The sequence below is a fragment of the Artibeus jamaicensis genome, unplaced genomic scaffold, assembly GCF_021234435.1.
Source record: "Artibeus jamaicensis isolate MK-2021 breed Jamaican fruit bat unplaced genomic scaffold, CSHL_Jam_final contig_1715, whole genome shotgun sequence".
NCBI lineage: Eukaryota > Metazoa > Chordata > Mammalia > Chiroptera > Phyllostomidae > Artibeus > Artibeus jamaicensis.
In genome coordinates this window covers 3,030,086-3,053,062 of record NW_026521335.1, presented here as the reverse complement: position 1 = coordinate 3,053,062, position 22,977 = coordinate 3,030,086, and the positions used below count along the sequence as shown (strand labels likewise).

Genomic DNA, 22,977 nt, shown 5'->3' with positions numbered 1-22,977 from the left:
ACCAACCGGAGGGAGGGTAGGGCGGGCGGGTGGTGCTGGCCAATGGGGGTGGAGCTGCGGAGGGAGTAACAGGTTGGTGGGAGGGAGGACGGCCGGAGGGATTGCCACCGACGGAGGGGCGTGGGGGGGCCCAGAGCCGCGCGTGCACCTCTGCCCGAGCCCGGGAGCGCCGAGCCCGGCTGGGGTGAGTGAACCGCGCGGGGTAAGGGCACCTGAGAGGCAAGCGGGCCCTCAGGTGTATCCCTGCGGAGCGCTGGGCTCAGGGCGCGGCGATCAGCGATAGGTCCCTGCAGGGCGCTGGTGCTGAATTGGAGACTGCTGGCGGGGAGGTCAAGGTGGGGTGGGAGTACTGATCAAGAGCTGGTTCCCAGTCTGAGGTGCTAGAGGCAGGTGCCAGGGGAAGGTGCCAGGTGAGGGGCACCTCAGGCTAAGTTTATTCCCAGGGCATGACAGCGTTTCAGGGCCAGGATCTTTCTGGAGGTCTGATGCCAGTCCCAGGGGCAGAATTTCTCTGGGAGTCCGGGGTGGTGGGGAGAAGGAGTTCGTCTCAGTTGGGCAAAGGGAACTGCTGCCAGGTTCAGAGACGAAGGGGGAGGGCACGGAGAGGTGCTGTTTCCCTGAGGTTCCTGTCCTCTGACTGCCAGTCTAGCTGCCGCAGACGCCTCTCGCTGGCTTTGAGATGGCTCTGGGGTGTGGAACTTTCTCAAACCAGTCACCTACAGGTGAAGACAGTCGCAAATAAGAAACACTGAGGGGCAGGACAAGAGGGCACCCGCAACCCTTTGCTAGGTGTGAAACTATTTCAGGCTTTCAGTTTCTGTCCTCTTTACTTTCATGCTAGGGAGAATTTTTTTCTTCTTCCTCTAGATAGGGATGTGAGGAAGCAAGATCCCTAGGCCTACAAAATATCTAGAATTCTTTCTCTCTAATGAGGCCTCTTTCTGGGGCTAATGTCAAACATTGCCCCCAAGCACAGGTACTTTCTTCTGTGCTGTTAAATAAGGCCATTGGGTGATGGTTGGGAGCCTAGTCAACTAATCGACTTCCTTGATGCCTCTCAGAAGATCCCCATTACTCCCTGAACTGCTGCCCCTCCCCCGCCCCCCCCCCCCCCCCGCCAGGCGTCCCTGATTCCTGGATCATGTTGGCTGTCAGGCTGGCAGCAGGCACTAGCGATGCAGGAAATGGGCAGGACTCGTCAGGAGACCACAAGACTAGGGGAGTTAGCACCTCCAAGTCTCCCGCTGGATGATTGGTGCACAGTGCACACTGGGGCTTAACAAGTCTTCTGAGGCAGATTCCCGTGCCTTAGGCAGTTAAGAGCCAGCCTTAGCTTGGCCCCTTTGATGCCCTGCCTGAGGAAAGTTGTAACTGGGGAGTAATTAGCAACCGCTACATTGTTCACTGGCTGCCTGCACCTGCCTCTGCACCTCTTTTTTTTTTCATCCTGTATATTTGGGAGTGGGGGGTTGGCACTAGGGGACTGCTAATCCAGAGATTTGTGTGATCCTAAAATGATTCTGGCTTCCTAGAGCCCTTCCTGCCTTTCCCAGGCTGACCTGCATGCCTTCACCTCTGTGGGAGGTGAGGAGGCGCTAGGGCTGCTTTCCTTTCTGTGGGGGAGGGGAGTTAAGGTCCAGGGAGGTGGCCCAGGTAAGTGAGGGATCAGGAATGCATCTTTGAGAATTGAGAGGGAGGAGTAGAGTCTTCCTGCCACAGACTGGTCGGTCACTTGCCAGGTTCTTTGTGCATCTGCTCCTCTCACCTGTTCCCTCTCTACCTTCTGCCTCTTTCAGTCTTGGCCTTGGCATCTAGACTAGACAGTCCCTGCCCATATCTTTGCCCCTCAGCCTCCTCTGTGGTATGGAATATCTCTGCTTTACTAGCTGCCAGTGGAGTGTCCCTGGCCCTCCCCTTCCCCTTGCTTCTCAAACCAGTCCAGCCAGTTTGCAGGGGCCCAGTTCCTCATTGTGTTTTTTCCCCCACTGGCCAAGCAGCTCCAGCCTGGCTCTCGGGTTTCGGCTTTTTTCTTTTCCAGTGGATGTAGCCAGGAATCTACTTGAGGGGTTCTTTTTGGATCCACAGGGAACCTTCTTATCCCTGTAACTATGAGAAAATAGGAGCTGAATGATCAAGGTCACTGAGCTGTCCTTTTGTATTTGGACCATTTGCTTTTCTTATTGCCTCTGAGGGGAGTCTAATCTCTATTCTAGTTCTCCCATTTTCTAAATCTGCCAATTATGTAGCATTAACATATTCCTCAGTCCTGGCATATCAGTTCTTCTGGACACCCCAAACCACCCCACCCCTACTCCCTGCCAGGAGTACAGAGACCTTGTCACTCCTAGTTGGGAGCCAGACAGTATGGCTGGGCCAGAGTTGATGGAATTGGGGCAGGGCAGGCTAATGAGTAACTCGGGGAGAAGTGGCTGTTTGGTCCAGGTTCAGTGTCTTCCCCCTCCTTGGGGAAGGAATGATAGAGGCCGACCGATGAAGCTGAATTAACTTGTGGTCCAGTCTCTTCCCAGAGTACAGTTTGTGAGGAGCGCCTTGGGCACATTCCAGGGGAGGGGAAAACCAGGGTCAGGCATCTGGTGAGAGTGAAGGCTCTGGACTCCATGTTGCCTGGTGCTGGATCACTGTTTACCTGCCTCTAGGACTTACGCAAGGCTGGCCTTGGAGCTGTCCTGCTCCCCAGCCCCGCCCCACTGTCCTCTGTAACCGAAGGCGGATAGGTTTCGGGTTTTCCATGTTGAATCATTTAGGACTCTGTTTTCTGACCCACCCTAAAGATTCCTTCAGCCCTCCTGGCCCCTGACCCACATGTCCTGGGACTGAAAGTGGTTGAGGTAAGGGAGTCACCGGGTCCTAAGGGTACAATCAAGGCTGCCTCGGAACTTGGTGCTCTTGAGTGAGCAAGGGGCTGTGTACTCAGCTGAGCCAGGTCTGGGAACCTCTTGACCTGGATCTTGAAGATCAGTAGATAATACTGACAGCATAGAGCTGCATCATGAATAAATAATGTGACTTCTGAGAGCTGGCAGTCTAGGCACATCTGGTTCCAAAATTGACTGAGTAGGGCAAGGAATCCAGGCCAGGAAGAGGTCTGGTTACTAGGACAAATGAGAAATGGCTATGAGGACTCTGGGCAAATCTCTCTACTGCTATGCCAGGCTGCCTTGGTTCAAGATACAACCTTTAACAAGTATTTATCCACATCTACCATGTGGCAGGTCCTGGGGACACAGGAGTCAGCTGAAAGCTGTGCATGCACAGTCTTTCATCCTCTAGGAGCTTATAATCTAGTGGGGGAGATAGGAAACAAGTTATCACTGTGATAAATATATAAAAATAAGCTAAGGCAGACTCACTAAAGGACAGCTGTATAGCATATCACGTGGTTCTGACCTAGTTTGTGAGGAGTGGTTGGGGAAGGCTTCTCTGAGGAGGTGACATCCTTCTGTGAACCAGATGAAGCTGGGAAGGTCCTGTTGAAAGTAGCAGCGACTTTGCAGGGTAACATGTTGTCAGCTTTGTGACAGATGTACACTGCTAGCTACATTCATATTTAATATCTTGTCATTTTTATTAAAGTACACCCTAAGTAAATAAAGTGCAAAAATATTGTGTATAATGATAAATTTCTACAGTTGGATACAACCATGTAATTTTTGTCTAATTCTCACAGGTTATTACCTCCGAGGTATTATCATTATATCCATCTTAAAGATGAGGAAACTGAGGCTCAGAAAAGTTGTGATTTGCCCAGGGTTGTATACAGCAGGTGAAGAACAGAGCTAGAGTTTCAAGCCAGATTCTGACTCTAGTCTTGTGCCTTTTCAACTGGATGAGTGGTTTGGAGAACTTACCGCTTTGTCTTCTGACATCTTTCTGGTTCCGTTTCTTACTTGAATTCCAACATAGGGCCCTGCCAACTAAGTAGACTGCTCTTTGTATCTGAGTCAGAGGTTGGTTAAGGTCTTCCCCAGTTCCTGAATAGCGGAAGAGAGGTGTTCTTGGGCTCATAGGTGGGCTTTAAGGTGTTCATGTGAACCTCTTGAGATTCTGTGGTAAAGTTTGGGTGAGCTGTCTCCTGAGAGGAGGGTGCATTGCCTTCATCGTGTTCTCTGTGGAGCCTCAGCCATGGAAGAAGGCATTGAGGGGTATTTTTTGTTTTGTTTTTTCCAGGAAGGTGCTCCTCCCTCCCTGAGGCAAGGGCCTGGAATGCTAGGAATGCCCTTCCTCCAGCAGGAGACGCCCACCCAGCCCTTTCTCACCTGGAGCTCGGGCCTACCTTCCCCTCTCACCAGTTTCCTGGGCTTCCTAGCACTTCCACGGTCCCAGAGCTCCACAGGGAGGTTGCGCTGAGTGTGTTCGTGTGTCTGATACATTAGAAGTTCCTCCTCCAGTTTGGTGCTAGGCTCTGGTGGAGATTAGCAGAAGCTGAGTTTTCATTTGCTTGGAGGAGAACCACTCTCCACCAAGTTCTTGGAGTCACAGCACACCTGCCACACATTCCATTTGCTGACACTGGGCTTGGGCAGTGTGGTCCTGGGGAGCTGGCCTGTGGGTGGTCTTGGCTCTGGTCCTCAAGGGCAAGTCCGCCTGTCCTGGGGCCCTTGGACTGGCACTTTTACTCATCATTTACGTCTTTTTTTTGAATAGGCAGTACATCTGCATGGTTCCAAATTCAAAAGGTGCACAAGAGAAAGCCAGTCACTTCCTCATCCCTGTCCCTAGCCCTCAGTTCCCCTGATCCAGAGGCATCACTGCTGTCAGTTTGAGTATCCTCCCAGAAATGGGATGGAATGATTTGGGGGCCTTCTGTATTTGACGTGAGCTGTGGGAATGGAGGCCCCTTTGCTCTGCTGAAGTGTCTGAGAGGCAGGGCTTTGATTCTGCCTTGACTGGGGTTGGGGAGGCACGTGGTGGTAGTGTGTGCATGTGAAGATCAAGCAAAATCTTCAAACTCTTGACAAAGCCAAGCTCCCAGGAATGTACCAGAGGAAATAGATTCTTCTGTGTCATTAGGTCTCCGAGTGTGTTCCCTGCACCAGCAGCATCAGCACCACCTGGGAGCTTGTTAGAACTGGAAATCCTCAGGCCTCACTTCAGACCTGCTGCTCAGATCGAGTATGAGAACCACTGTCGTACATAGAAGTAACTGACAAGGCAATCACCCTCACCAAAGCTGGGCAGGGGAGGTTTCTGTGTTTCTGCTTCCTTTTTCTCAGTTTCCCTCTTCATTTCCTAGGACCCCTCCTGCCCATGGAGCAAGCATCCACCATGGCCGAGCCCCGGGGCCCTGTAGACCATGGAGTCCAGATTCGCTTCATCACAGAGCCAGTGGGCACTACAGAGATGGGCACCCTGCGTCATGGGGGGCGACGCCCAGCTAAGGATGCCAGAGCCAATACCTACGGGGTCGCTGTGCGTGTGCAGGGCATCGCTGGACAGCCCTTTGTGGTGCTCAACAGTGGGGAGAAGGGTGGTGACTCCTTTGGGGTCCAAATCAAAGGGGCCAACAACCGAGGGACCCCAGGAGCTCTGAGCTCTGACTCAGATCTCCCTGAGAGCTCCTACTCCCGGGCCAAGGAGTTTTCTGGCCCCCTGCAAGACAGCATGTCTGATGAGGAGCCTGGGGCCCATTGGAACGGTCGGCTTCTCCGCTCCCAGTCCCAGGCCTCACTGACGGGCCCTGCCCGTGGGGGTTTAGGCAACCGGAGCACCAGTCTGCTGGAGTTAGCCCCGCAAGGAGCTTCCCCAGGGAGCACCATTGACACTGCTCCCCTGTCTTCCGTGGACTCACTCATCAGCAAGTTTGACAGTCACCGTGGGGGCCAGGCCCGGGGCCGGACGGGCCGCCGCATGCGTTCACTGCCCCCTGAACAGCGTAAGCGGAGCCAGAGCCTGGACAACCGTCTCCCACGAGACACCGTCGAGGAACGGGAACGCCTGTCCTCCAGTCACTGGAGCCCCAGCACAAAAGAGGACAGCAGCGTGGGCAGCTCGAAACAACCGGCACCGAGCCAGAGCCCTCCTGGTGGCTTCAGCCGTTCCCGACAGACCCAGGACTGGGTCCTGCAGAGTTTCGAGGAGCCACGCGGGAGAACACAGGACCCTGCCCTGCTGCAGGTCAGACCACAGCACTCCGGAGCTTCCAAACCCTGGACCCTTGTCAGCCCTGACCCACCAGCCCTGGGACCCCTCGCAGTTCAAATAGCAGAGGGTAGAAAGTCTCTACCTTTTGTCTTCCACTCTTTCCATCCATGTGGACAGGATTTCCATGGGCAACATTGTAAAAGAAATGGAAGGCACTATAGAATCACCATCCACAAGCACGGACAGTTACTTGTCCTTTCCCAGCCATTAACTGTGCCTCGGTCACTAGCGCTTGCTAGGTCTGTAGCATGCGTAAGGCAGGCTTGGAGGATATGAGCAGCCTCTGGTTCTCTTGCCAGAACTCCCACCTTTGTCTCCTACTCAGGAATGCAAATAAGTGGGGGAGTGATTCTCCCCTGAGACAAAGTTAAGCCCATTCTAGTAGTAAGTCCTTTACAAACCCTAGTACGTATCTGTCATTATTGCAGAATTACTTGTGACACAGCTCACAGCTGGTTGAGATTTGCTTGTTGGGGAAATTCTGGTCTGTGGCTCCGGCCTCCCTGGTGCCGCCTCCTCACCCCGCTTCAGGCTAGTTCGCTGTGCTCGAAGGGCCTTCTCTCCCAGTGGCCACTTCGGGCCCGTCTGCCCCCCGCCCCCCACAGGCTTAATTTTCCTATTTCTTTGGGTTTACTTTTTTGCAGTTCAAATCAACTCCAGACCTTCTTCGAGACCAGCAGGAGGCGGCTCCCCCGGGCAGTGCGGACCACGTGAAGGCCACCATTTACGGCATCCTGAGGGACGGGTGAGCAGGGGACTCCTCTTCCTTCCTTTTCCATCCTCCATACTCTTTACCCTAACTTCCCTCATCTCTGCTACCTCTGTCCTCCACTAACCTTTGCTTCTGTCCCTTTATTCTCCAGAAGCCCAGAAAGTGAAACCTCTGTGAGGAGGAAGGTCAGCTTGGTGCTGGAGCAGGTGCAGCCTTTAGTGGTGAGTAGGCTTCTTCTGGTGGGAGCAGGGGTCAGGGTTAGGGCCTTTTGGGCTTCAGGATCTGGATGTGGACTCTTCCTTCCCCCCATGTCTCTGGCAGATGGCTTCTCCTGGTTCTGATAAGGCCTTGGCAGGGCAGGGCGAACTCACCCGAAAAGTGGACGAGCTACAGCAAAAGCTGGATGAAGAGGTGAAGGTGAGGAGAGGTTAGAGGCACAGGGAGGATAAAGAACCACAGGGGAAAAGGACCTTGGCCTGCTCTGGCTTCTCCAAGTGATGGAAGGAGCACTCAAGTGTCCTGCGAGACAAGAGCACGTGCTAGTCCCGGCGAGGACTTCTGGCCTTGGCTGGAGCCGAGATAGGAGGAGCACGTTCGTAAGGAGTCCAGCTGCTTCTCGTTCCTTTTTTTTTTTTTGCAATTCCCATCTTGGCTCTGCCACTTATTGGATGTATAAATCTTGAGAAAAATGTGTACCTCAATTCTTTTTATCATCATAATAATGATGGTGACAATAGTAGCTGTCATTTACTGGATATAATTTCTGTGGTAGGTTCTGCCCTGGATACTATGTAATAATTATAGCGACCCTGTGAAGTAGGCATCCTGAACTTTTTTTCATGATGAAAAGGTTGAAAATCAGAGAGGTTAACTGAATTGCTCAAGATAGTAAGTTGCAGAGAAGTTGAAAAATTCAGGTCAGTCTTATCCTAAAGCCTAGGTACTCCCCCTGCTTCCAGCTCTTACACTGTTGCCTGTGTGTTGTTGGTGCTCAGTAAGTGTTGAATTGTAACTCCTTTTGCTTCCTGGAAAGCAGCGTTGTGTAGTAGTTACATGGTGAGCTTCCAGTGAAACTAACAGTTCAAATCCTGATACCCTTAGTTGTGGGCTTTGTAACATCTTGGGTAAGTTCTTTAACTGTTCTAAGCTTCAGTTTCCTTGACTGTAAAGTAGGGATAATAATTGAACTGTATTAGTTATCTATCACCGTATAACAAATTACCTCAACACTAAATAGCTTAATGCAAACTTCCCAGTGTCTGGGGGCCCAGAACTTGGGAGCAGCTTGGCTGGGCAGTTCTGGCTCAGGGGCTTCATGAGGTTCTGGTCAAGGGACTAGCTGGGGCTGCACTCATTGGGAGACTTGACTGGAATTGGAGGATGTATCTCTGAAATGGCTTTTTCAATGGCTGTTGGTTGGAGGCCTCAGTTCCTTGCTGTGTGGACCTCTTCGTAGGGCTGCTTGCATGCCCCTCACAACATGGCAGCTGCCTTCCTGCAGAGTGAGTGAAATGAGAGAGAAAGTAAGGAGGGAGCTGCAATCCCGTTTAATAATCTAGTCTCCGAAGCTACATGTCATTTCCCCCTTTTTCTGTTTGTTACAAGAGACTCCCTAAGTACAGCCCATACTTAAGGGGAGAGGCTTCACCTTTTGAAAAGAATGGCAAAGAGTTTGTGGATGTATTTTAAACTATCACAAATACCAGGGTTTATTATGAGGGTTCAATGCAGATAATAGGTGAAGTTCCCTAGTACAGTACCTGTCATATAGTGAGTGTCAATAAATGTTGACATTCCCAGAATTCCTGGTCCTTCTCAGGCTCTCTTTGTTCTCGATCTCCTTTTATTTCCCTTTTCCAGAAACGGCAGAAGGTAGAGCCCTTCCGGGCTGAGCTGGAGCGGCGCCTGGAGGAGAAGGCGGAAGAGTGCAGCCGACTGCAGGAGCTGCTGGAGCGGAGGGTGGGGGAGGCCCAGCAGAGCGCTAAGGAGTGAGTGCCGCTGACGGTGCCTGTGCGGCTGTGCGGCTGCACGGGGTCTGGTTAGAGTTAGAGGCTGCCCAAGGCCAAGGGAGACAGAAGTTCCCAGGAGCTGAAGGGGCAGACAGACAGTTTAAAGATAGGACCTCTCTCTTCACCTTCTCCGTCAGTAATGGTGATGGTGCATGAGTTAGGCTTCCTGGTTTGCCTTTGTACCTCAGGTTTTATCTGTAAAATGGGGTTAATGATAGTACCTACCTCACAGGATTGTTGTGAGGATTCAATATGTCATTTGGCAGATGTTTTTGCAATGAAGGCTGTGTGTGAGGCACTGATCTAGAGTCCCTGGGGTACGCAGTGAGCCAAGTAGGTGAAGGACGCTGCTGCATTTCAGGAGCGTGGTTCCAGGTGGGGGTGGGCTGTAAGCAGTAAACATTCTTAAGTCTATTTCTCAAATGTGAAAAGGGGGTAAGTTATAGTAGATCAGGAGGGCCAAGTTGTGGGTCACAGTGTTAAATAGCATAGTCAGGGGAGGGCTTACTAAGATTTGAACAAAGGCTTGAAGTAGATTTAAATGAGTTAATATAGCTAAAGTGTTTACAAAACTGCGTGACTCATATTGCTCAATAATGTTGTCTGTTGCTAATTATTAGGCTCCAGAACATGAAGCTCCTCCTGGACCAGGGTGAAAGGGCCCGACATGGGCTGGAGACCCAGGTGATAGAGCTGCAGGCCAAGCTAAAGAAGGTCCAGGGTCCTGAGCCTGCTAAGGAAGTGTTAAGGAAGGTAGGGAGCTTCATTTGGTACCCCATCCTCTCCTTCCTTTTGGCTAGAGCATCTTCAAAGTATGGGGAATACCCCACAGAGTGCTTTCAGACAGACCCAGTGCAGCCCAGAATGGTGGGTTTCCTTTATCCTAACAAGACATCTTAGAGGGCAGAGAGCACCTGGTACCCTGCCTAACAGATTACAAGGTGCTCAATAAATATTTTCTGATTGGCTGACTGAATGAATGACTAGACAGGTGGATCTTAATAGGTGGTCACCTATTAAGAGGTGCCGCCAATTACAGCTGGCACCTTAACTTTCCCAGGACCTGTTAGAGACCCGGGAACTTCTGGAAGAAGTCTTGGAGGGGAAACAGCGGGTAGAGGAGCAGCTGAGGCTGAGGGAGCGAGAGCTGACTGCCCTGAAGGGGGCCCTCAAGGAGGAGGTGGCCTCCCGTGACCAGGAGGTGGAGAGTGTCCGGCAGCAGTACCAGAGAGATGCAGAGCAGCTCCGCAGGAGCATGCAAGACGCGACCCAGGCATGTGACCAGAGCACGGCTGGGAAGGGGGCTTCCCTAAGGTCTTTGTATTTTCGAACTTTTCATGGTTATAACTGGAACTTCCCCTAAAAGACATTTGGGAGATGTAATGAAACCTCGGTCAGGAAACCTACAAGGGCAGAGGAGGGTGTGCAGGCCAGAAGTACCAGAGGGTGTGTAATCTAACTCCATGGGGAAATAATGGGGAAAGGCTTCCTGTAGATGACGGAGGGGTGGACTGTGACTTGTGGGGAGAGCTTTCCTTTAGCATCCAACCAGGTTCCACCTGGTGTCAGGGTGTGCAGCTATTGCCGCTGGGCCTGAGCCTCTCCTTCTGCATACTCATACTTTGGTTTGAAGTGAGCTCTCCCCTCTGAGCCTCCTGGTCCCCTGACTCACCCTTCTGTAGGACCACGCAGCATTAGAGGCTGAGAAGCAGAGGATGTTGGCCCTGGTGCGGGGGCTGCAGAGGGAGCTGGAGGAGAGCTCAGAGGAAACAGGGCATTGGCAGAACATGTTCCAGAAGAACAAGGAGGAGCTTAGAGCCACCAAGCAAGAGTAAGGACCTTGACCCTCTCCCAGGAATACTTAACCATGATTCTTACGCATATCCCGCTTCCTTTCCACCCATGCTGTGCTCTCTACTCCCCCATTTCTCAGTCTCCTCTTTTTTATATCCACCTTCCTCGCCTGGGACTGGGTACCCAGTATATTAGCCTCCAGAGAGGTGGTTTTTATTGTCCTGCTAACCTCTCCAGGCGGGTGGCCTGACCCTGTCTCTTTTCCCTTTTCATTCACCTGTATGGCCATGCTCAGAATGCTGCAGTTGCGGATGGAGAAGGAGGAGATGGAAGAGGAGCTTGGGGAGAAGATAGAGATCTTGCAAAGGGAATTGGGGCAGGCCCGAGCTTTTGCTGGAGATTCTCGCCAGGTGGAGGAGCTCAAGAAGGTATTTGGGAGTTGGGGGAGAGAAGAGCAGATGGGGGTGGTGGGTGCCTGCCTCACCTGTCCACTGGGCTCCCACACAAGTGTGGCTACCTTCCTCGTGCTTGTTTGGTTTGTAGGCCTCACGCTACCTGCTCAGCCTTACCTCTCCCCAGCACACAGTCTCTGATCCAGCAGGACTGAGGGCTGGTCTCTTGAGTATGGAGGTTTCTAGTGGAAAGGCCTCTCACTGGCCAGGTTGAGTCATATATCCGGAGGCTGCTGGCTGCTTCCCAAGAGACCTCATGCGTAGTGACTTTTAGGTGGATCTGTGAAACTCCAGGGTCATTTTTTGCAAGCTTGGAAACCTAACTTGGTCCCGTAAGAGTTGCTCTGTCTCTCAGAGGATACTTATTAACTACATTTATCAAACAAACGTTCACAGTTAGAATGACAGTTTATTCACTCCCAGTGAGGGCTGTCATCACACGGACTGGGATGCATGCACTGGCGTGGCCAGGGCACCTGCATGGGAAGTCAGGTGGTAACCTCAAGGCTGCTTAGACAGTGTAGAGTCTAGACACAGAATCCAATGCTTTATCATACATGAGTGTCTTAAAACTGTTAAGGGCATAAAATTGAAGTGAACACACAAATAATTTCTTCATGTTTCTAGGTTTAATTGATAAAGGACAGAAGAACAACTAATTGTCATGGGAGCTGCAGAAATGCAGAAACTATCTCCATGAATCTTAGAGAACTGGCATTTGTGGCCTCCCGAGCACCCTTCTAGGTCTCCCTTTCTCTGACTGACTGTGTCACCTCCAAGTGCTGTGCGTAGGAGGTGCTCAGTTAACGAGTGTTAATTAATCAGTGCTCATTTATCATGCCTTTACTATAATACTACAAGACTGCCTAATTGTATCAAGGTAATCACACTTTTAAATGAGGGAAGAAATCCAGCTGTATATGATGATTTCCCACATACGGAAAAGCCTGAGCTTACAACAAAATATTTGGTGGAGAAAAACATGATAAATGTTAATCAAATATACTTTGGTGGCTATGAAATCAAAAGCACTCTTTAAATGTTAAGATATTTAATTGAAAATATTGTTACAAAGTGAACAAATATCAAGGACAGTCTGAAATCTCTTAACTGTGTTGGTTGCATAGTGAGCCTGGACATTTGTTTGGACAACTGCAGTTGATGCATTTTGCTGGATAAAGGTACAAAGTGGTAACTGCTGTTCTGTTGATCTCATACACTGAGTGTATTTTGTCAAGTATTTAGCCAAAAAACAAAGTGCACATTAGGAAAATAGACTAACTGGGTGTCATCTAGACCATACACTGTGCTGTTTTTCTTTTTCCTGTAATTACTTGTTCGTTTCTCACGCGGAAGACTTACTATATTATATAACCTTTCAGACAAATTATGGTAACTCTATGAATTCCAGAAGTAGCTAAGAGCTAAAGAATTAGAATCAGAATTCATATTTAAACCTCTTTAAAAAATGGAAGCAGAGCAGCACTAGTATGTATCGTGTCATGTGTTCTGGTTTTCAGAACATTTTTTTAAAAACAGCCAAACCTTTTTTATATATACCACATAATTTTTTAATGGAGATTTATTTTATATGCCATAACATTCACTCTTACAAAGGATGTAAGTTGGTGGTTTTAAGTATATTAACCAAGCCGTACAGGCACCACCACTATTGAATCAGAAGACATTTTAGTCCCCACAGAAAGACCCCCACACCCAGAAGCAGCCGCCCTCCTGCCCCCGGCAACCACTGCCCTGCTCTCTGTCTGCGGGTTTGCCCATTCTGGACATTACATTCACACGGACTCCTGTAACGTGATTTTTTTTTATGTCCTGTCTCTTTAACTTAGCATAAAATCACCAGGATTTACTCCTGTTGTCACAATTATCAGTACTTAATTGTTTATGGCTGAATAATATCTCGCTATATGGATATACCACATTTTGTTTATCTGTTCACCATTTGGGTCATTCCTCCATTTTAGCTATAATGAGCAGTGCTGCTATGCCCATGCATGTACAAGTTTTTTCTTGTTTTGTTTTTACTTTTTATTTATTGATGTGTGTGAGATAGAGAGGGAGAGAGAGCAACTCGTTGTTCCTCCTAGTTGTGCATTCATTGGTCGATTCACCCAACCTAGCTACCCTGCCAGGGCTGACTTTGGTTCTGTTGAGCATATACCAAGGAGTGGAATTGCTGGGTCATGCGGTAACTCCACGGTTAACTTTTTAAGAAACGGCACACCATTTCCCAGGTGGCCACACCACTTTACGTTCCTTCCAGCAGCGTAGGAGAGTTCCGTTTCTCCTCATTCTGGTATCCCAGGCTGCCCTCTGTCCTGTCACCATTCCCCTTCCCTTCTAGGAGCTGCGCCAGACACAAGAGGAACTGAAGGGGCTGCGGGCAGAGCGGCAGAGCCAGGAGGTGGCTGGGCGACAGCGGGAGCGGGAATTGGACAAGCAGCTGAGGCTCGAGGCTGATCGAGCCCGGGGGCTGGAACAGCAGAACGTTCAGCTACAAAAGACCCTCCAGCAACTGAGACAGGACTGTGAAGAGGCTTCCAAGGCAAGGGGAGTGGGCACAGGGCTTAGGAGGTGGAGGCTGAGGGGTCTGGAGGGCTGAGGAGCCAGAGGGCGTGGAAAATTACCTGTCATGGGTATGTACAGACCAGATCCTTGGTCCTAGGTGTGTGGTCAAAGCAGCCAGGATTTGGCAGGGGGAGGCTGGGCTGCACCTGGTGACACCCACTGTATCTCTGTAGGGGTGGGGTTCTCAGGGAAGCCTGTGGTGGGCGGCACTACCCCACTTTAAGTCCAGTTCGTGTGGCCTCTTTTGGGGGGTGGTTTTCCCGGGAGTGGTTGGGAACCTTGAGCCCTGGGGTCTGAGCCGCCACTCTGAACGGCCGCAGGCTCAGATGGCAGCGGAGGCAGAGGCAGCAGTGCTGGGGCAGCGTCGGACAACGGTGGAAACGACGCTTCGGGAGACCCAGGAGGAAAATGACGAATTCCGACGGCGCATCCTGGGTCTGGAGCAGCAGCTGAAGGAGGCTCGAGGCCTGGCGGAGGGTGGGGAAGTGGCGGAGGCACGGCTGCGGGACAAGGTGCAGCGGCTAGAGGTCAGTGCTTCTGGTGACTTCAAGACTGGCTCTCCAAGACCCTTTCTCCTCTAGTCCTGATGGCTAAATACTCAGCCATCACTTTTATTTTGCCTTTACTTTGCTTCTGTTTGCCTCCAAACCCTCTCTTCACCTTGGATTTACTTCCCAGAGTGCTTTGGTATGAACATCCCAGGCTTTGCGCTGGTATTTTTGTCTCTTATCTCCCAACTTTTGCATGTTCTGTGTCTTAATTTTTTTTGCTACTTCCTCTGAGTCTGTGTTCATTGCTCACCCTTTTCTTTCTCGTCTCTCCCATCTACTCACCTCCAAATGGCTAGAGCTCAAGCTTTGCCTTCTCTCGGTCCAACCCCCGTCCCAGGCAGAGAAGCAGCGGCTAGAGGAGGCCCTGAATGCAGCTCAGGAAGAGGAGGGGAGCCTGGCGGCGGCCAAGCGGGCCCTGGAAGTACGACTGGACGAGGCCCAGCGGGGGCTGGCCCGCATGGGGCAGGAGCAGCAGGCACTGAACCGGGCGCTTGAGGAGGAGGCAAAGCAGCGGGAGGCGCTGCGGCGGGGCAAGGCTGAGCTGGAAGAGCAGAAACGCTTGCTGGACAGGACTGTCGACCGACTGAACAAGGAGGTGGGACATGGGCCGACCTGGGCTCATGAAGAGGCCCAGCTCGTTCAGAAGAAGCTTGCCTGGGGAGATGGGTGGATATGGGTCAGAATGTGTGCTGTTTACTTTCCTCCAGTACTTTGTTGGGGAGACCAAGGTCAAATCTTCCAAGAGTGGCGTCCTTCCTCCCTCCCCGTGGTGCTTTTCCCTTCCCCCAATATCCTATTCCCTCATGGTTTTGATCCTTGGAAATATCTCCTGCAATTTTCCCTTAGAAATCAATAAGACTTAAATTTAAGAATCCTCAGTGGGAGGATTTTATATTTGGGGTAGGGGAAGGAAAAAGGAAAAAGAAATAAACTGCTTGTTTTCGGCTAAAGTTGTCTTCCTAAACTCCTGCTTCTATAGCAAACACTTAGTATAGTTCATCAGTTCTGAAATGTACATTTTATCATCTCTGAAGTTGAGTTTTGGCTTATAATTGATGGTATATTATAGTTCAACTGGCCAATTTTTCTTAGTGGTACACCTTATAATCATTAGTATTTTGGGTTTGCTGAAATAAGGTCATTTAAAGTTTACTTTGTGTCAGGCACTGTTGGAAGTACTTTGCATAATTAACTAATACAATTCTCCCAACAACTTTATAATATAGGTACTATTATTGTCCCATTTTACAGATAGGGAACTGAGACCCAGAGAGGATAAGGAACTTGCCTATGGTCACACAGTTAGTAAGTGGTAGAGCCAGAATTTGAACCCAGGCTATCTGGACATGACTAGTAGCCATACTAGGACCCTAGGCCCAGGACTGAGCAAGAGAGGACTGCTTTGGCAGGAAGGAGGCTCTGGGCGAGTCTTGGGAGCCTGGGCCCAGAGAAAGAGCAGAGGCATGTGTTAAAGAGGTGGGTGTCTGTGTGTCTCAGCTGGAGCACATTGGGGACGACTCTAAGCAAGCCCTGCAGCAGCTTCAGGCCCAACTGGAGGATTACAAGGAAAAGGCCCGGCGGGAGGTGGCAGATGCCCAGCGCCAGGCCAAGGAGTGGGCCAGTGAAGCTGAGAAGACCTCTGGGGGGCTGAGCCGGCTTCAGGATGAGGTAGGTGCTTGAGTGACAGGAAAGTGGAAACCTTCTCAGTGTCCTTGATTTGAATGAAGGTCATTGCCTCTTAACTAAACCTGTGTCCCAGGGATCCTACTAAGGGGGTGGGGGGAGGGAGTAGTCCACCCCAGATACAGACATTGTCTACAGAGCAGGGATTTCAAACTCACCTGCACATTAGAGCTACCTGGGAAGATTTTTAAAAATTCCAGTACCCAAGCTGCCTCTTGTACTATTTAAATCATCATCCTTGGAGATTAGTAGTCTAAAATCACCTCAGGTGGTTCCAGTTTGTGCAGGGAATTTTTAAAAATAAAGAAAATGGACTAAAAGTCAGTCTGCTTTTTATTATCACCATGTGCTGGCAATTCTAAACAATGCCCGTGGTGAACTGTTTCTCCCCAAAGGGGCAGACTGCTTGCCCCCTCAGTCTCCACCTTCTTCTTTGAGCTGTTGCATTTTCTCTTCTGCCCAGACCCAGAGGTTGCGGCAGGCTCTGCAGGATTCCCAGGCCGATCGGGATACGGCTCGTCTGGACAAGGAGCTGCTGGCACAGCGGCTGCAGGAGCTGGAGCAAGAGGCGGAAAACAAAAAGCGCTCCCAGGATGACAGGAGCCGGCAACTCAAGGGCCTTGAGGTGGGGACATTGTGCGGTGGCCTGTGGCGGTGGGAGGGGGTGGGGGCCTGGGCCCTGGGACAGGTGGGACTTCTGTGGGCAAAGGAGCCAGGACCCTCTGAGCTTTCTTCTCTGTGAGGGATCAAAAACTGGCAGCTCACAGCTAATGGATTTTATTTGACTACAGTGTTTTCTTTTTCTTTTTCTTTTTTTGAGGTTTTAATGTTACTATTTTATTTATTTTGTTGTTGTTGTTCAGTTACTGTTGTCTCCATTTGCCCCCCTCACTCCCCCCACCCCGTGCTCTGTGCTCTCCCCTGTCCTTTCCACCCTCTGCTCCCAAAGACGGTCCCCACCCCACTGTCCTTGTCCATGGGTCCTTTGTACATGACTGAAGCGTTTTAAAGAACTTTGAATTAAATGCCAATGTTTAGAAACTTATAGATGTCACACAAGGATCTGGATCTGGCTTTTTTTATACATTTGGAAAATATGGTAACATTGACTTTGAATCCTGAGGTTTCTACAGGGCAGCAGTGCAGCAGCGCCCGGCAGCAGCCTCTCCCCTCGAGAGTAGGCAGTGGTTTTCCGTTTACTGTCTGTGCCAATGATAATAACAGTAGTAGCAATTGCAGCAGCAGCAGCAGCGAGCGCTTTTGTGTTGCGAATACCCCTGTGGGTTAGGGAGTCTTGTTCTCTCCGTTTTGTAGGTGAGAAAAACCGAGACACAGAGAGGTTAAGCCACTCCATGGCCGCTCTGCTAGGAAGTGGTGTATCGGATTTGCACACCCAGGCTGGCTGGCCCTGAGCCCACAGTCCGAGCCTCTGTGTGGTACTGCCTGGCTCGAGTGTGCCCCCCAGCCTGTACCCTGTGCGTCAGGGTCTGCCCTTCTCCAGCTCAGCATTGGCCTGGGTACTTTGGGGTCTCTGTTTTCCCATTAGGGAAATAGGGCTGCCCCACTGAGGAGAGAGAGCCTCAGGGCTGTGTCATTCTGCCAAAAGGCCAAGACCGGTGCAGGCCCCACTCTTTCCCCTTGGTGTCACACCTGGTCAGCAGAGGGCACAAGCTCCGTGGTGGCTCTAGGCAGAGGCAAGGACCAACAGGTTATGGGGATGTATGAGAGAGAAGAGTCTGGAGACCTGTCTTTGACAAGGTCCTGATTGGAGTTTGGCATTCTGGTGTCCAGCATTTGGGGTAGAATTAACCTGTTGTCCTTCCTCCACAGGAAAAGGTCACCCGGCTGGAGGCAGAGTTAGATGAGGAAAGGAACACTGTGGAGCTTCTGAGTGACAGGGTGAATCGTGGCCGGGACCAGGTAACCCCTTCCTTACCCCACAGCTGCATCTGCCCCTGGTGACAGAGTCTCTGGGCCCTCTCAGGAACAATGCCACCTTCCAGCTTTCCTAGTCTGGGGAGTTCTGGCTGCAGACCCGTGCGTGGCTGCCTTTGCTTCAGGGTCTCCCCTGCTTTGGGAAGGGTTGGCAGGTTTCCTCAGGTGGAGAGAAGTCAGGAATTTGAGTGGAGGAAGCAACCCTGGTGACCTGGGCTAGTTTCTGACCTGGGTCTGGGCTGCTTCCATCCAGAACAGATGTTAGTTCCTGGTGGGACTGAGGAGACCCTATTGAAATTCTGTGGCTCCTCCCATTTGAATAAACTGTGATTTCTTAGTTACCTGGGAACTTTTGGGTTTCAGGGTTCAGAGAGCATCCTATAGCTATTCTGCCTCACTTGGTTCATCTTGATGGTTTATTGTCAGCCCTCCCCAAGTCAAGTTCTTCTCACTCATCCCCTAGGTAGACCAGCTACGGACGGAGCTCATGCAGGAGAGGTCCGCTCGGCAGGACCTGGAGTGTGACAAAATCTCCCTGGAGAGACAGGTGAGGGGAAGCAGTGGGGAGGCTTGGGGATTGGTCACAGGAGGTGGGCAGAACGACCCTGGAAGGGGACAGACGAAGAGTGCTAACTGTGGAGGCTTCCTGTCCCTCCCAGAACAAGGACCTGAAGAGCCGGTTGGCCAGCTCAGAAGGCTTCCAGAAGCCCAATAGCAGCCTCTCGCAGCTTGAATCCCAGAATCGGGAGTTGCAGGAGCGGCTGCAGGCCGAAGAGAGGTGAGATGAGCCCATATTTCCTCTCTGCCTCTGCCGCTGGCGCACCCTCCATCATCCACCTCAGATGTGGCCAACTGGGCCTGATCTTCAACCCGGAGAACTTCCCTCTTGACAGATAGCAGAGAGTTACAGAAATTCTAAAATATGAGTGATGTTTGTCTCTGATTCTTTGGATTTGCCCTGGATGCTTCCCAGTCTGACCATGGGGCTCATGACTGAGAGAGGTTTGGGAGGCACTAGAAGCCAAGTAGGGTTTTCTTTAGAAATAGTGGCAGCCACAGACATGCCCCTATTCCACCATCTCAGGGAGAAGACAGTCCTGCAGTCCACCAACCGAAAACTGGAGCGGAGGGTTAAAGAGCTGTCCATCCAGATTGATGATGAGCGGCAGCATGTCAATGACCAGAAAGACCAGGTACGGACACAGCCGGGCCCAAGCAACCATTTGGCCCATACATACTGCATTTGCTTGAAGGCCAAGGTTGGCTTCACCTCATAGGTCTTTCAGACTTAGACTTTCCTTGTGTAAGTCAGAGACTTGAAGGACTGGATTAGAGAAGTCATAGGAAGCACGTGTAGTGAGTGCCTGTGATGTGCTAGCTCCTCTTTCTTAAGTGTTACACATGTATAAATTCATTTAATCCCTAAGACAAACCTATGAGGTTAGGGAACCGGCCCATGGTCAACATTTTTCTAGGGGAAGTGATCCCTTGTCAAGATTGCTACAGGGGAGGATCCCAGGCCGTGGTGGCAGCAGATGCTTTTCTAATGTGGGGACTTGATACCCTGCCCAGCTAAGCCTGAGGGTGAAGGCTTTGAAGCGGCAGGTGGATGAAGCAGAAGAAGAAATTGAGCGACTGGACGGCCTGAGGAAGAAGGCTCAGCGTGAGCTGGAGGAACAGCATGAGGTCAATGAACAGCTCCAGGCCCGGATCAAAGCTCTGGAGAAGGACTCCTGGTATGGGCTGTTTTTCTGCCCCTGCCCCTGCCCCATCGGGACAGTGGAGCAGGAAGGGGATGAGCGGTCCCAGTTGGTATTTACGGAGAGGAGGATGTTGGGGACCACTTGGTGTGGTTTTAGAGGTTGTAGCCCCATGAGAGCAAGCTAGTAAGGGGCTAGTAAGTCTCCCTGGAAAACCAGGTCATAACGCAGGTGGCAGACGTGACTCGATTCTAACATCAAGGGTCTTGTGGGAATCAGGCCTGAAATGTACATTTTTGTCCTCTGAAGCCGGCTCTGCTCAACGATAAGCACTGTTAGTATAACCAAGATGCTTGAGTTCAAGGCATAAGGAGTGAAACCCCCCTACTTCACAACATAGGCCTTTACAGCTGTCTGGCGCCTGCATGCCTCGCAGACACCATCCTGAAAAGATTTTAGTGTTCCTTTAATTGTTATCTATAGATGGTGTTAGTTTCTTATGCCTTTAGCCTACTGGACATTGATTGATAAGCTATGCACTTGTGCTGTGTCCCCCTGCACTTCCCAACCCTAATAAAAGCCCTGTAGGAGAAGGGCTGGGGCACCCTCCACTAGAGGGAATCGCCACCCCTTTTCCCAATGGAGCAACAAGACTGCAGCCCAGATGACTCATTATTTCCATCCTATGGTGGCCCCCAGGAGACCTTGCAGGCTGAAGTCCCCCTGAGGAGGATCTCTCAGATGGGACTTCAAAGTCACTTCTTCCTGCCTGGAAGCCAATATGATTGATTACCTTTTAGTATCTCAGCCCCCATTCTATACCCCATCTCCCCAAGTCACTGATTAGTGGGGGATCTTGCGAGTACCTTTAGGTCTTAGAAGAATTGGAAGTCTCTAGCATGAAAAGGACATCTGTCTGAATTTTTCTACCTCCATTACTAGTATTCCTTTCTCTGACTCAGGCGCAAAGCTTCTCGCTCAGCTGCTGAGTCAACCCTCCAACATGAAGGGCTGAGCTCAGATGAGGAATTCGACCGTGTGTATGATCCTTCCTCCATCGCATCATTGCTTACGGAGAGCAACCTGCAGACCAGCTCCTGTTAGCTTGTGGTCCACAAGGGCCCAGAAACCACGGTTTGAGGCCTGTCGTGGCCAGCCCTGCTCTGCCCCGCCTCAGGTTCCTCAGTCCTGCGAAGGACCGAATCATTTAGACCTGAGACAGGGAGGGGTGTGAGTGATGGTGATAAAAGGGTAGCAGCACTAAGGTGGTACAGACTTTCCTTTTCCTCTTCAGGAGTGGGTATTTTATCAGGCCACCTGAGCACACGAGTGCCGAGCCCTCTTCTCTCTCACAGTGGCAGAGTGGTCAGCACATAGGTGAGGGGAATTGGGCGGGACAGGAGGGGAGAGAAATTGCCATGTATGTAAAGCTTTATTTCTTTAGTCCTTAACCTTCAGGCTCAGGGAAGTACCCTAGGTGATTCTGCTTCCGTAACTCCTGCAACTTGCTCTCCTCCCACTCTGGAGCAGGGTGAGGGGGACGTTATGGGTAGTGGACACGCTGGCGTGGCTCTACCTGCTCCTCGATGCTCCTCTTTGCACAGTCATGGGGCCTCTGTGGTAGTCCCCACCCACCTCCAGTCCTGTTTTTTTGTCTTTCTCAAGCAAGTGGCTCCAGGAGACCCTTTCTCCTCCCTTTTCCATTTTTACCATTCCTAAATTCCTTATTTGCTCTCTGCCTTAGCCATGGTGAGGAGTAAGGATGCTCTTCTTGCCTTTTATACCCACACATTCGTACCTCTCCAAGGTCCAGCTTTCTCCCATCCAGGGCCCTCAGCCTTTCCTGTGGCCCCAGTGACTGGGGAAGAGAGCTACTGGCTTCCCTGCTGAGGAGCCTCTGGGAGAGGGACTTTGGTAGTGCCACGGTGAGGTGGTGGGGCCTGGGTCTGCTCAGGGTTTCCATCCTTCCTCCTCCCTCTGTGACTGTGGATATGTTTATAAGGCAGTTGTATCTGAGAATGCTGACAACTGTCTACACAAGTTGAAAAGCAGATTTCAGTCGTTACCAGTATGGTTCGGTGGGTTTGGTATCACCCCACAAACTGAAATGTTGCTGGCTCAATTCCTAGTCGGGGCGCTGCCTGGATTGTGGGCCAGGCCCCCAGCTGGGAGTGTTCAAGAGGCAACTGATCAGTGTTTCTCTCGTACATTGATATTTCTCTCTGTCTCTTTCTCTCTCCCTTCTCCTCCCCTCTCTCTAGAAATAAATAAATAAAATGTTTAAAAGAAGAAATAGAAAAGCAAAGATTTCAGTCCCTCCCCGTATAGCCTTTCTCGTGACTTCTCTGACCAGATGTGCCCATCCTCAATGAGGAACTGAAGGACCCTCCTAACTGGGCCTAGAGGCAGACTCTTGGTAGAAATGGGAAGAGGCAAAACAGGGTTTATTCCTTCTTTGGGTTTTGGGGAGAGCCGAGCCCTAGTGGGGAAAACATGAGGGAGGTGATTCACCTCCTTTCCTAAGCAGGCTCTGTGAGGAGCCTGGGGGGAGAAGAAAGCTGTTCTCACCAATGACTTGTGATTTTGTGATTTAAAAAAATTCTCTGCAAATCAGATATTCCAAACCAATCCAGCCTTGATTTTTATTTTAAATTAAATATTAAAATTATATCTATACTGAAATCCTTGACTTGTTTTTTTTTTCATTCTTTTTCCTAGCTTATTGGGAGGGCCATGTAGTATGAAGAAACTATTTTAAGTGCACAGCTTGGAGGCTGAAGTCAGGGTTTTCTTTACCCACTTTTTAGAGGGCTTTACAACAGATCAGGTGGAACCTAGGGACCTGGGAAATGTTTATACGCCTCCATTTTCTCCTAAACAAGCTCCTGGGAATAGCAGGGCCAGTAAATGCCTTCTTTGAGGGTTAGAGGAGATACCAGAACTGGGTTTTATTCCCTTGGGGCATAGGGATATCCCCAGCATTCACCTCCCAGGTACAAATCCCAAAAACAAATCCATTCCCGCCTGGCACAGATCCGGTCACTACTTGGGAGGTACGGAAGTTTCAGTCACCCCTGTCCTTGTGTTACCTTGAAGAGGAAGCTAGCTGTTCACCAGAGCCTGTTGCTGGATTCAGGGGCACTGCCCACTCAAGAGTGTGTCAGACCTCCTCCTGCCTCCCTTCCACGTGGACTGTAACCCTGTGGAGCAGCCACCTGCAGAAAGCAACTGGGCTGGGAAGAGGCTCCAAGATCTTGCTTGGCCATCCTCCCTCTCAGACCCTTAAGATGCTAACCTGGGGGTTGGGGAGCAAACACCACTGGAGAAATTGAGGCTCATCCTTACACAAGAATACAAATTCCTTTTAAGGACTGGTCCCACCTCTCCCAA

At 50.7% G+C, this 22,977-nt stretch overlaps 1 protein-coding gene across 1 annotated transcript; it reads left to right on the top strand.

Annotated features, from left to right (window-relative positions):
* The first annotated feature begins 84 nt into the window (after positions 1 to 84).
* Positions 85 to 22,276, top strand: CGN (cingulin). Its single transcript, XM_037143661.2, has 21 exons — positions 85 to 184; positions 5,255 to 6,135; positions 6,807 to 6,907; positions 7,026 to 7,095; positions 7,196 to 7,291; positions 8,735 to 8,862; positions 9,504 to 9,636; positions 9,944 to 10,156; positions 10,566 to 10,714; positions 10,973 to 11,105; positions 13,495 to 13,695; positions 14,039 to 14,245; positions 14,607 to 14,864; positions 15,767 to 15,937; positions 16,416 to 16,577; positions 17,783 to 17,872; positions 18,351 to 18,434; positions 18,547 to 18,665; positions 18,972 to 19,080; positions 19,460 to 19,623; positions 20,550 to 22,276. The coding sequence occupies exons 2-21, from the start codon at positions 5,269 to 5,271 to the stop codon at positions 20,689 to 20,691; spliced, it is 3,597 nt and encodes a 1,198-aa protein (XP_036999556.2). The 5' UTR covers positions 85 to 184; positions 5,255 to 5,268; the 3' UTR covers positions 20,692 to 22,276.
* The last annotated feature ends 701 nt before the right edge of the window (positions 22,277 to 22,977 follow it).

Excerpts from the sequence above, each read along its gene's own strand:
- CGN (XM_037143661.2), top strand. The coding sequence starts at position 5,269 with ATGGAGCAAGCATCCACCATGGCCGAGCCCCGGGGCCCTGTAGACCAT. Across the intron at positions 6,136-6,806 it reads AGGACCCTGCCCTGCTGCAG|TTCAAATCAACTCCAGACCT; the intron begins GTCAGACCACAG and ends ACTTTTTTGCAG. Across the intron at positions 6,908-7,025 it reads TACGGCATCCTGAGGGACGG|AAGCCCAGAAAGTGAAACCT; the intron begins GTGAGCAGGGGA and ends TTTATTCTCCAG.